We start from the raw sequence: 14,117 nt of genomic DNA, 5'->3' as shown, positions 1-14,117 counted from the left end.
CAGAAGCCTGAAGGTACACACTCAGCGATTCAGGAACAGCTTCTTCCCCTCTCCCATCCGATTCCTAAATGGACATTGAACCCTTGAACACTACCTCACTTTATTTTGAATCTACAGTATTTCTGTTTTTCGCACTTTAAAAAAAAATCTGTTCAATATACGTATACTGTAATTGATTTACTTATTATTTTTATTTCATTTATTGCTGTTTTTCTCTTCTATATTATGTATTGCACTGAACTGCTGCTGCTAAGTTAACAAATTTCACATCACGTGCCTGTGATAATAAACCTGATTCTGATTCTTGGATTTTGTGACTGTCTTAATAGAGATTTTGAATGAGAAAAATTGTTGCCTTGTGTTCCACATTGTGTTAAATAATATTTTTTTCCTTTGCTCTTGTCTTCCTTGTACCCCTTGCAGCATCACACGTTCTTTTGGGAAGGAATTGATGGCTCGAGGGTAATCTCCCACTTTCCACCTGGGAACTCGTATGAAATGAAATGCAAGGTGGAAGAGGTACGTACAAACCAAACGGCCTCAGTAGTTCAGAAAAGTGGGGGCGAGAGTATTTTTAAAAAATTGATATTCACTATTTTTTGAGAATGTTCCTGTCTCCTTTTCCTTTTTAAATTATCCGGTAAAACTTGCATCCAAGGAAACATGATCAATACACATGCCCAAAGGGCTTTAGAAATTAGCCGTTGACATGCAGTTCTCACCCACCTTGGGCATATGATGGCCACTGATTTATCAAAGGCCATTCCGGGGTTACACCCAGCGTTAGGGCACCACATCTTGGTGCATGTGACTATTCTTGATGGATGTGGTACCTTCTGGAGCATCAGATGGTTCAGTTTTGAAGCAGTCTAACTTGAGAGCCATATGATCTGCCTCAAAATTTCATTCTGTTCATAAGGTATATTGCAATGATCTGCAACATTGAAACTCAATATCAAACAATTGGATGTCAGCTGTGGAATGTGTGACCGTGCTGACTCTTTGAGGGAAGCACATCCTCTCAATACCAGAGACAGTTTGAATTCTTCGCTCCAGTGCTGGATGTGTGAATTTTGCATGTTCTTTCTGTGTCTGTGTGGGTTTATTCAGTATCCTTCAATGTCCTGGTTTGTAGGCCACTATAAATTGCCCCTAATGTGTATAGTGTAGGGGTGCGGAGGGAGTTGTTGGAAATGTGCGGAGAATAAAATTGGTTAGTAGGATTTGTGCGGAGCCTGTGGACAGCGAGGTCCGTTCCTGTGCTGTGTCTCTCAATGACTCTGCCTGGACTTGTGACTGGCATTGCAAAAGTTCAGCCTTCACTTTTCAACATAGAGTGGGCAGTGCTTTGGAGGGTGGTGTGGGATATCATTGTATGGTGGGAAAGGAATGATAGTACTTGCATTTACATTGTCTCCTCTATAAATAAGAACAAAGCAGCACGTTTCATGGGAGCAAATTTGATACGCAAGATTGGAATGGGTCACATCTGCTGGGTTGCAGATGTAGGCTTTCAAAAAGGGAGCAAAGTGTAGAGATACAAGAATGGTATAGGAGAGTTTTGGACCTTGGCACCAGAAAACAAGGCAGCCCATTGCAGTCAGGGTACATGTGCTCAAAATTGGAGAAGTACTAATATCCCATAGCAGAAGTAGTTACGGAGATAAACGGAAGTTAAGTTAATAAACAGAAGAGATTTTGCTGAGCTGGAAATTCAGAGCAACGTTCACAAAGTACTAGAGGAACTCAGCAGATTAAGCAGCATCTATAGAGAGGAATTAAAAAATGACATAAAAAGGATGACAAGTTTGAGATGCTGGTGGATTGGGAACCAACAAGGATCAAAAAATAAAATGCGATAGGTGAGGAAAGTTACCAGAGCCATGCAAAGAAAAATGTTCCCTTGGTGCCACTTAACTTGCTGATCACGTAGAACTTATTCTGCTTAATAATGCTGTTTTGTGAGCTGGCCCTTTGAAGCAGACCTGCTGTAGAGAGTGGGCTGTTTCTTCCATAGAGTTGTACTGCTGCAAGAAAAATTCAACTTCCTGTAGCTAGAGTGCAGCAAATCACTACCTTACTGAAAAGATATGTATTTAATATTAGATTGTGTTTATTAAAATGACATCTTGTAAATCCATAGAATTCTTAACTCTTCCTTTGTCATAATGTTTAATTATCTGCTGAGAAGATGATTCCATTTTAAAGCTTGTAGGGAAATTGGAATGGAAGTCAGAACATCTTGTTTAATAAATCTGTAGTCTGGAAGAAATATGATTAACACATGCCATGACCAGCAGGTAGGGCCCAGGCAATATATTAAACTTTTAAAGATTAGCAGGGAAACCATGGCTTGCAGACCACTGATGTCAGATCTTTGTACAAAATTTGGTAGTGTGCATTAATCAGTTTGAGATGTTCTGCCTATCTTATGTTTCATATATTTTATTTGCTGTGACACAGTGTGTGATGTACTTTGTACCCAAGAAGGACTATATTTCAATATATTCAAATTTGGTGCAGTTATTTTTCATAGTGATCTGCTTCATCAATCATGCTGAGAGATTTCATTTCCAGCTCCAGGCTGTTATTTTTGCTTCTTTATATGATATTAGATTTTTGCCTCGGGAGAATCTTAAACTTCAGTGGGGGTTGTTGTCCAGCAAGTAGTAATTTATATGTAAATTAAATTTCCCCAATGTCAGCAGATTTTCTTTATTAAATATAATTTAAAAATTTTCAATGCTGAATTAAACACTTGCATGAATCTTGGATCACAATATCTTTGAAGGTTTGCAACATGCACAAAATGCTGGAGGAACTCAACGGGCCAGGCAGCATCTATGGAAAAATGTAGAGTCAACATTTTGGGCCAAGACCGTTCAGCCTGCTGAGATCCTCCAGCATTTTGTGTGTGTTGCTTAGACTTCCAGTATCTGCAGATTTTATCGTGTTTATGTTTGAAGGTTTGTTCATCATGCCAGTTTTGCTTAAATAAGTGGTTTTTATTGAAAAGATAGTTTCATATTAGAATATGTTTGTTAAAATGTTTACAGTAAGACATCTTGAAAACACACAGAATTCTTAACTCTTCTGATTAAAATACTTTTTTCAGTTCTTTAATTTGGTTTTCTCAGTGGTTTATCATAATCTTGAGCTCTAGTCACCTCATTAATTAATGTTTATTATTCTGTGCAGCCTTTTAAAATTAAGTTTTATTATGCCTTTTTTGTTCTGAAGTGCTGGAATTGCTCCAGTTTAGAGGCACCCATGCCCCCTGACTAATTCCACTACTCACACAATTGATATTGTGACAATTCACATTAGTCAGATGCCCCCTGACTAATTCCACTACTCACACAATTGGTGAAGATAACATTTCTTCAGTCTTTAGCTGGTTCTCTGTGGTAAACCATTTAGTTTCTTTATGACCACAACTAAAATTTATAGCCCCATGCAGCAGGAGTAAAGAAGTACTTGAGTCATGAATTTATATCTTACTCCTTTTACAGCTCATTCTATTGGAGATTCAGTGCCTTAGTGTACTTCCACACTATGCCGGATAATTTTGAAAACGCCGGTTTCGAGTAAAAACGACAGGCGTACACACTAAGCATTTTTCAAGCTATCTCTGTCCACACTAACACGGATATTTGAGCGAATCTCCTCTACTGGGCACGCGCAGGACACACAAAAAACAAGCGAAGAGGAAACGGTATACTTAGTGCGCGTTTGTCCAGTTACAGAGTAGAAAAACTTTAAAGGAATTGCTCTTGGCTCTTGCGCAGGAGGACTTAAAACTAAAACAAATACTGGAGCGTATGGAGGCAACCGACAGGGAGTTCACGGACAGTATGACCCGGCTGACGATGAACATAGAAAAACTGACTAACTCTGTTGCATTAATAAAGCACCTTGTTAAATGTATAAAACATGACTGCATCAGTGTTATCTTGTATTTCCATACAATGTTACATTAGACTGTTGCACATCTATTGTCAGAGAAGTACTTGCGTAAATAGGTAAACCACCTTCATACAAGCAAGGACAGAAAACAGGGCAACGTGAGTATACTTATTTATTCAGTAAGCTATGGGTCAAAGTATTTGGTGAGTACATTTCTAACTCTTCTGGCTTCAGTCTCGTTGCCGTCTGTTCTGAAATTGTCGGGTTCTGCGAAGCGCAGAATCAAATATCGCTGTGATGATTGTACGCTCTAGTATCAATTGTTTGGCGACAATAAAGTAGTAATAATAGGAAGAAAACAATGAAATGCCGGGCTGTCTCCATCTGTTCTGGCACGTCATGACAGTGGTTTTAAAAAGCTCCAGTTACCCCGTCTACACTGCAACGGATATTAGGCGTTTTCAGATTTATTCACTCTGGAGACCATTTCTGAAAATCTCCATTTTCGGGGGCTGAAAACGCCGTTTCAGTGTGGACGGAAGGTCAAAACGAAGAGAAAAACTTCATTTTCAAAATTATCCGGTGTAGTGTGGACGTAGCCTTACTCTATAAAGCCTGAAGACCTTAACAACCTTCAAACTGTTTCCAGAATATATGGCTCTATAAAAAGACTATCCTGTTATGCAGAACTTCTCACTTCATTTACCCAATCAATAGTAGGCATGCCTTCAACTGATTAGGCCCTAAGCTAAGGCATGTTCCTTCCCCTCTTCTCCCTCTACCCCTGTCACTAAATTTCTCATTTTAATTTTCTCCTTAAACTCTAATCACTAATGCATGGATTTCCTCTGGGTCCTCCCCATATCCCAAATATGTGCTGACTGGTAGTTATTTGGCCACTGTAAATTGCTCTTTGTGTGTAGGTGAATGGTAGAATCTGGGGAGAGTTAATGGGATTGTTAGAAAAATAACGTGCTCAGTGTAAACGGGTGATTGATAGTCAATATAGACTTAGTGGTCTGAAGGACCTGTTTCTATCCTGTATGACTTTGATAAATCCTTTCTTTCCCCTGTTGCAGTTTCTGAATACGGTTAAAAATAACAAGGACAAAGGTCGTGTTAATCACAGTGCATTCCTATTTGGGTTTGGCGATGGGGGAGGTGGACCTACACAAGACATGTTGGATCGACTACAAAGGATACAGAATACAGATGGACTGCCCAGGTCAGGGGATATTGTTTAAAAGGCTTGTACATTTCTGTCTAGCTTCCTACTTTAGATTGATCTGCAGAGATTCAGTACTCTGCTTTTCTATTACTGAATCCAATAAATGAATTGGAGAATATTGTGTATTCTAATTCTTCATGCAAACTGCAACTAAGAAATGCAGTGACTTGGTGATATGATGATATAATATATAATAATATGATTATGAAGACACGTAGTCCTCTTTTATTGTCATTTAGTAATGCATGCATTAAGAAATGATACATTATTTCCTCCGGTGTGATATCACAAAACACAGGACAGACCAAGACTGAAAAAACTGACAAAACCACATAATTATAACATGTAGTTACAAACAGTGTAACAATACCATAACTTGATGAAGAAGTCTGTGAGCACAGTAAAAGTTCAGTTTCTTAAATGTCCCACATCTCATGCAGACAGGGGAAGGAAGAGAAACTCTCCCTGCCATGCCGACCACAATCCGACTCCGAGTCATCCAAAAACTTCGAGCTCTGATCAGCTCTCTGACACCGAGTACTGAGCGCCATCTCTGTCCGAACAATTCGACCTCCTTCTCGGTCGCCAAAAGTAGGCAAGGCCGGGGATTTTGAGGCCTACCCTCCGAAAGATTCCTGACCACACAGTAACAACAGCAGCGGACGAGCGTTTCAGAAATTTCTCCAGGTGTTCCTCTGCGCTTTCAGTTCCATTCTCCATCAAATCAGAATTGTCCACGGCCCCTATTCAACAGATACGATATCATTTTTCACCGGAGAGCTGCGCACACGCAGGCACGCTGCCATCTTCTCCTCCCTCCTAATGCAAGCTCCTGTGCACACAAAGAAACCTATCCCTTGCAGAGATCGTGTGTCTTAACAGGAAAAATTGAGTAGCTAAGTGTGCTATGCAATTATCTTGACTACGGCTGTTGCAAATGGATTGTTTAGTGGTCCTCTAAAATGGACACTTGAAATGTGAAGTTACAACAAGGAACAAAGTGCAACTTTCACTTCAGAGGAGTGAATGGAGTCATGCAGTTGGACCTGTTGGATAGTAAAATTACTCAGTACATTTGTGTCAAGCCTATTTTGCCTTGGAATGTTGGATATTGGGCTTCTATGGTACCCCATTGCTAAATGCCATTCATTGTGTTAAACATTGAAATTGAGCAAGAAAGCCCATTGTTTTCTACTACTGTACTGACCCAGGACTATCTCACAGGCAAATTCCATTGATTGGCACCCCTCCCTAATCTGGAGCAAGCTTTTGCAATAAAGAGACTCACTCAGACTAGTGTGTTCCCTAACGGAGCAGATGACTTAAAGAGACAGTGTAAAATAACTTGTGGTTTGAAGCCAGGCTCATACTAACTGTAAGCAGTGTCACAAGGATCAAATATTTGGTCTTACTGGTCCTGTATATGTGCACATCACATATTTAAGTGAGTCCATGTACTAATACTTTATTATGCTTCTCATCCTTTTGCAATTTTATATATTGCTGTTCATAATCATTATCTGTTTATAGCGTCATGGTAAGATGGGTTATTCAAGTTCACAAAAATATCTTTTTCCTTGACTTTCCTGTTAGAGGTGACTGGATAGAGATTTATTCATAGTAAATGGGGAAAAAAAACTTAGTGTATATTGTTTTGGACCACCACAGTTATCAGGTTCAAAAATCACCAACGTTATCCACATATGGGTTTTTCCGAATAGTTCAGTGGCATTAGATTGAGAATTCTTTCAGGATGGCAGCAGGACCACCTTCGTGCTGCGTTAGATGGTTTTGTGTGTTAGTAACCAGCCTACACCCTTCTATCTAGGCTGCTGCACCACTGCTTACATAAGGCTCTGGAGGGCAGGTATTGGTTGTGAAACATTAACGAGAGAACCAGTGAAATGTAACTCATAAGCTGTTACATTATCACAACCAAGACTAAGTGCCTCTTCCTAATCTAATGGTTAGTTATTACAACTGGTTTGCTTTAACAATAACCTTGTTGTCCTGAGAGTGACCAAGATAAGTTTTGTGGTACTTTAATTTTCTCATATCCCCTCTTAAGCAGTTCATGTTTCTTCCTGTAATTATCTTCTGTATCACGTGTAACACTTGTGGATCTCATTTTGAGGTGTTACCTGTTGGTGTTCACAGTCAAGTGCTAAATGAGCATACTGTTCTCAAGCTGCCAAGAATGGTGAATTGATCAACGTGAACTTGATTTAGTCTCAATTGTTGCAGTATTTTGTTTAATAGCATTCTCTTCCTGATCCACCTTTCTCCCAGTGGCAATGGTTGGTAAATTTTATTATACATGGTATTACTGTTTCCAGCTGTCATTAGCTTGGTTTAAGCATATTGACAATCAGGAAGTTGTCCCTATAATGGATCTTCAGTGTCATTGCTTACAGTAGAAATTCCCAATCTGTGTATCTCTAGCCCCATGTGCCTAATTAGGCATCCAATTGATGAAATGTAACATGGATAATATATCCATTAGGCATTAGATCTCAATGTTCATTTGTATAATTTGGTAAAATAGTAGGAGCAACAAGCGTGGAGGTACTTTTAAACCTTGTTTCCTTGATTATTGGATAGTGGCAAATGTTTGCTAAGTAAAGAAAATAGTAATTATATTTTGCATATTTTATAGTTATTTTGGAATCTAAATATATATGATACATTAAGAGTAGCTAGTGAATGTGTTATGTAGACAAGGTATGCATCAACATTGTTGGATAAAATAAGGCTTGCACTATCTAGACTAACATTTGTAAGGAAGGACAAACCTCAAAGAAAAAATACTGCAGATGTTGAAAATCTGAAACAAAAACAGAAAATGCTGATAACACTCAGCAGTTCAAGTAGCATCTGTGGAAAGAGAAACAGAGTTAACATTTCAGGTAACACACACAAAATGCTGGAGGAATTCAGCAGGCCAGGCAGAATCTTAAAAGAAAAGAGTATAGTCAACATTTTGGGCCAAGGCCCTTCAGCAGGACTAGAGAAAGAAAGGTGAGAGGTCAGAGTAAGAAATTGGGAGAGGGAAAGGAGAAACACAAGGTGATAGGTGAAACCGGGAGGGAGAGGAGTGAAGTAAAGAGCTAGGAAGTCGATTGGTGAAAGAAATACTGGGCTGGAGAAGGGGAAATCTAATGGGAGAGGACAGAAGGCCAAGGAAGAAAGAAAAGGGGGGATGATCACCAGAGGGAGGCGATGGACAGGCAAGGAGATGGGGAGTGGTGAAGGGTGGGGTGGGGCATTACCTGAAGTATGAGAAATCAATGCCATCAGGATGGAGGCTATCCAGATGAAATATAAGGTGTTGTTCCTCCAACCTGAGTGTGGCTTCATTGTGACAGTAGAGGAGGCCGTGGATAGACTTATCGGAATGGGAAGTGGAATTAAAATGGGTAGCCATTGGGAGATCCTGCTTCTTTTAGCGGAAAAACTTTTTCTCCAATCCTGCTGAAAGGTCTCACCCCAAAATGTCAACTGTATTTTTTTCCATAAATGCTGCCTGGCCTGCTGAGTTCCTCCAGCATTTTGTGTGTGTGTTGCTTGGATTTCCAGCATCTGTAGATTTTCCCTTGTTTGTGATTGGATTAACATTTCAGGTAGAAGACGTAGGGTCTGATGAAAGATCATTGGCCTGAGACATTAATCATGTTTTTGTTTTCACAGATGTTACCTGACCAGAGTGTTTCCAGCATTTTACTTTTTTCTACACAGTTAGATAATAATTGGTTAAAGGAAAAAAGACCATAATGAGAATAAACAGCAAATTTATGGGATGACAGGCTTCAACTAATGAAGTTTCTTAGGGATTAGTTTTGGAACCTTTGTTATTCTCATTTTAAATTCCTGTCTCAAATGTAGAGATATGTGCCTAGAAATTCAACACACAAATTTTCAGTGTTTTAAGATTTTAAAAAAATTGCTTTGTTCTGTTTTGTACTGTGATTGTGACTATTTTTACATCTGTTTTTGCCTCTCCAGAAATACAGCTGGGCAATTCACGGAGTGGATCATTGTTAAACCACACTATAATTTCTATGCCAGAATGGGCTAAATAATACTATTCTCCATGCAGAACTCTCTTTCTCAGATTAATTTCCAAAGTACATCTATGGAACATTAAAGAGTATGGCACAGGAACTGGCTCTTCAGCCACTGTCTGCACCGACCATGATGCCAATCTAATTAATTCTATCTACCTGAATATGGTCCATATCCTTCTACTCCCTGCCTAATCCTGCATCTGTCTAAATAACCCATAAATGTTGCTATTGTATCTTTTTCTACAACGTTCCCCTAGCAATGTGTTCCAGGCATTAAAAAAAATGATATTCCCTTACTCCTCTCTCCTTACACGTGTGCCCTACATTATTTTACATTTACTCTCTGCTCTATGTATGTCTCTCATGGCTTCTGTTAAGTCACCCCTCACCCAATGCTCCAGAGAAACCAATCCAAATTTGTCCAACTTCTCCTTGAAGCTAATACTTTCTAATCCTGGTGAACCTCTTCTGCACCCTTTCCAATGTTTCCACATTCTTCCTACAGTGTGGCAACCAGAACTGTGCATAATACTCCATATGTGGCCCAACTGAAGATTCACACAGGTGCAGCAATAACTTGCCAACTTATATGTTCAGTGCCCCAACTGATGAAGGCAAACATTTGTATGCCTTCCTTGCCACCCTATCCATTTGTATTGTCACTTTCAGAGAGCTTTAGATCATTCTGTACATCAGCGCTCCTAAGGGTCCTGGCATTTATTGTGTACCTTTTTTATATTTGACACTGCAAAGGGCAACACCTCACACTTGTCTGGATTAAACTCCATTTACCATTTCTCTGCCCAAGTTCCCAACCGATCTTAAGTGGTCATTTCCAACACTGTAAGTACTTTCAGCTCATTGGGATCTCTGAAAGGCATATTTCCTTCATCCTTCCAAACACCTCCCTTCTAGTAAACTGATCCTCTCTCCTATCCTTTCTTTCCCTCCATTATTGTCATTCAGTCTCCGTGTGGTCTCCCCTAACACGAGCCACATATGTGTGATCATTGCCCAGAATCGCCTTGACCCAAGCTACCAATCATTTTTCCAAGCCTATTCCTATCCGTCTTCACCAACCCACACTTGCCCTTGGGCCTAGATGCAACCAGACTTTTGAACAGTAAAAGAGGGTCCTATACTTGAAATATCATAGGTGGCCTCCTACAATGCCATTTTATTATAGGAGCCCACTGTTATGTTATGTGCTTGTGTGTAGTGTATTTATCATACAGAGATGAGTGTGAGAATAAGGCATTACAAAGAGTCTATGTGGCACTGAAATACAACTATTACAGCTCCTGAGATCAATCCTGATCTTTGGTGTTGCTTGTGTGGAGTTGGCAATTTTTTTTTCCCCCTGGGACAGTGTGGGTTTTCATTGCTTTTTCCAATTTTCACCCACGTCCCAAAGATTAATTCACCACTGTAAGTTGTCCCTAGTGTGTAGGTGAGCTGTAGAATCTGGGGGAAGTTGATGGGAATATGAGGAGAATAAAATGTGATTAATGTTACGATGCTTTGTGCCTGTGATGCTACTGTGTGTAAGTTTTCCATTGTACCTGTACATGCAGGTAATTGTACATATGACCATTAAATTTGACTTTGTAAGATTCATGAAAATGGATGCTGGGGGGGGAGCGCGGGGTGGAGGTGTACTTGATTGAAGGGAATGGGTTACAGGGAATATTAGTGATGAAAAAGGATTTTCCTGTGAGTAAGCATGGACTCTGGCCCAAAATGGCCTTTTGTGTTGTAAGAAAATATGCGCATACTACTACTAAAATTAGTTCCTCTGGCTAAAACTGAACTGCCATAGTCAGATGAGGCTAGTCAGTAAATGGTGCTGAGTAGCTTAGACTGCAGGGTGGTAGCTGTCAACCAGGCTGCTGTCAAATGTCCCCTTTAAACAATCCCCAAGAAAATTTATTCTGTTGTAACAGTGATCCAGGAGAACATAGATTAAACTAGATTAAAGACAGAAGTTTGGGAGGAAGTTTTTGGCCCTTGTATCGTGTGTAGTTGAACTGAAGTTACATTGGAGAGGTTAACCGGTATGAGTTCTCTGGTTAGCTGGTCATTGTAAATTGTCCTTTGATTAGGCTAGGGTTAAAATAGGTGGGTTGCTGGGCAGTGTGTCTCGTTAGGCTGGAAGGGCCTGTTCTGTGCTATATCTCTAAATAAAATAAATTACAAATACCAGCCACTAATAGATATGTTCCATCTTAGGGTAGAATTGTCCACCCCAGAGACTTTCTTCACCATGCTGGAAGCTGATACAACAATGCTGTGTACCTGGGTTGGTGAACTCTTCTTGGAACTGCACAATGGCTCTTACACTTCCCAGGCAAAGGTGGGAATTTATTTTTATTTTCTTTTTGGCATCATTGTCAATCATTCTCTAGTTTCTAAGCCAATCCATATCAGCTTTAATTTATTGAAATGCAGAATAAACGTAACATTACCTCAATGTTTCTGAGACAGATAACATTACACAATATATTATTTAAAAGTTTATGTGTGTATGCACACACTAGCTCTGCACCAATTTTACTTCCGGTTGCCATGATCTTTGTGTGCACTGTGTTAATGTTTTACGTTTAATCTATGTATTGACTTATAATTGAGTTTCCCAATGTAAATAGTTAACCGTAACTACTGATGAACCCAGTGATCTGCTAAAATTGCCCTTTTATGAAGTGCATCTTGGATGAAATTTACAAAGTTCAAAAAAAATTTTTTAATGCCCATTTGATAATTGTGAATTGGTTTCTGTATCTTTTAAAATCATTAACATTTTCCCTTTTAGTTCCCCAGCTCCTCTCAAAAACCCAGGCTTCAGCTGGTTGTTACTGCATGTGCCAGCATAAAGTTCATCCATTAACTAAGAGAGGGCACCAGGTGTGCTCCCTCAATCTGTGATTGAGGATATTTTAAAAAATGCTTTGCTTCCCAAGAGTTCGGGTGGTGGGAGGGCCGAGTGTGAAACCGCAAATTTAAAGTAATATCTTGGTAATAAGGCAAGGAGGTCGGCTCACCAAGTCTGTGCCATCCTTTAACCACTCATTTACACTAATCTTACATTAATCTTTTTAAAAATTCTCCTCACACTTGTACTAGACTGTACCACTTAACTACACACAATGTGCAACTTAGTGACCAATTAACTTACCGGTCCGTCACATGTGAGAGGTTAACTGATTACTGTAAAACAGTGAACACTGTAAAATTGTTTCATAGTGACTATTTAACCTCCAACAATCCACAGACTGGTAAATTAATGTCCAGAAGAAATCCACACAGTTGCAAGGAGAATCTGCAAACTCTGCACTGATAACATTCGAACTCAGGATTGAGCCTGATCTCTGGGTGCTTTGAGGCAGTATCTCTACCAGTCCCACCATCCAGGCCATGCCTTTTTCTTGCTGCTGTCATCAGGAAGGAGATACAGGAACCTCAGTGCCCACACCACCAAGTTCAGGAACCATTATTACCCCCCAACCATCAGGCTCTTGAACCAGAGAGGATAACTTCACTCACCTCCACCCACCTCATCACTGAACTGTTCCCACAACCTATTTACTCACTTTCAAGGATTCTTCATCTTGTGTTCTCACTATTTATTGCTTGCTTGCTTATTTATTTATTTATTGTTTTTCTTCTTGTATTTTCATAGATTGCTGCCTTTTGCACATTGTTTGTTTGTCCATCTTGTTGGAGTCGTCATGGCTATCCCTCGAGGTCGAGGATGAATCTTGTTGGGGACAATCTTTCATTGATCATGCTGTATTTCTTTGTATTTACTGTGAATGCCCACAAAAAATGAATCATAGGGTTGGAAAATGGTGCCATATATTAACTTTGATAATGAATTTACTTTGAGCTATGCCATTGTGCTGCCCATTGATATAACGTGCATTCTGTTGTAAACTCTGAAGAGAGAATGGCAGTGAACAGAGGCATGTGTGCTTTCACTTCAGCTTAGCTACAAAGTGTGTGAATACAGTTTAGAGGTGGTGAGAGTTTCATTAAAGGGAACTCTCAATCATTTGTAGGTGTTCTGTGTCCATGCACTGTATAACAGATTGAAAATTACATTTCCGTTTGACTCTTTTCTCAAAAATCCATACAATTACAACAGGTGATAGAAAATGCATGTCAAAAGGGCAATATTATGATAGTCATGGGGGATTTCAACATGCAGGTAGATTAAGAAAATCAGACAGGTACTGGATCCCAAGAGGAGGAATTTCTAGAATGCCTATGCCTGCTTTTTAGAGCAGCTCATGGTTGAGTCCATTAGGGGATCAGCTATTCTGGATTGGGTGTTGTGCAAAAGTCTGCAATTGATTAGAGAGCTTAAGGTAAAGGAACTCTTGGGGAGGGGGGTGCGAGTGAACATAATATCTCAGAATTCACCCTGCAATTTGAGGAAAAGAAGCTATGGTTAGATGTTTCAGTATTACGGTGGAGTAAAGGGAATTACAGAGGCATGGGAGAGGAGATGACCAAAATTGATTGGAAAGGAACACTAACGGGATGGGGGCAGAGCAGCAATGGCTAGAATTTCTGGGAGCAATTCAGAAGGCGCAAGGTATATGCAGCACAAAAAAGTATAAAGGCAGGATGACACAACCGTGGCCGACAAAGTAAGTCAAAGCCAACGTAAAAGCCTGACGGGGCATATAACAGAACAAAAATTGATGGGAAGTTAGAGGATTTGGAAGCTTTTAAAAACCAACAGAAGGCAACTAAAAAGTCATAAAGAAGGAAAATATAGAATATGAAGGTAAGCTATCCAATGCTATTAAAGAGGATACCAAAAGTTTCTTCAGGTATATAAATTGTAAAAGAGAAGCGAGAGTAGAAATTGGACTGTTGAAAATAATGCTGCAGAAAATAATGGGGACCAAGAAAAT

The 14,117-nt window shown here is 39.6% G+C and overlaps 1 protein-coding gene across 1 annotated transcript in view; it reads left to right on the top strand.

Annotated features, from left to right (window-relative positions):
- Positions 1 to 14,117, top strand: part of man2c1 (mannosidase, alpha, class 2C, member 1) — a 123,471-nt gene that overhangs the window by 63,026 nt on the left and 46,328 nt on the right. The window contains exons 11-13 of the mRNA XM_063070910.1: positions 424 to 519; positions 4,986 to 5,131; positions 11,428 to 11,551. Of these exons, the coding sequence (XP_062926980.1) occupies positions 424 to 519; positions 4,986 to 5,131; positions 11,428 to 11,551 (366 nt within the window). The remainder of the gene's footprint in view (positions 1 to 423; positions 520 to 4,985; positions 5,132 to 11,427; positions 11,552 to 14,117) is intronic.

This window comes from Mobula hypostoma, chromosome 18, assembly GCF_963921235.1.
Source record: "Mobula hypostoma chromosome 18, sMobHyp1.1, whole genome shotgun sequence".
NCBI classification, from domain to species: domain Eukaryota; kingdom Metazoa; phylum Chordata; class Chondrichthyes; order Myliobatiformes; family Myliobatidae; genus Mobula; species Mobula hypostoma.
The sequence above is the reverse complement of the archived record's forward strand: the minus strand, read 5'-3'. Positions and strand labels throughout refer to the sequence as shown.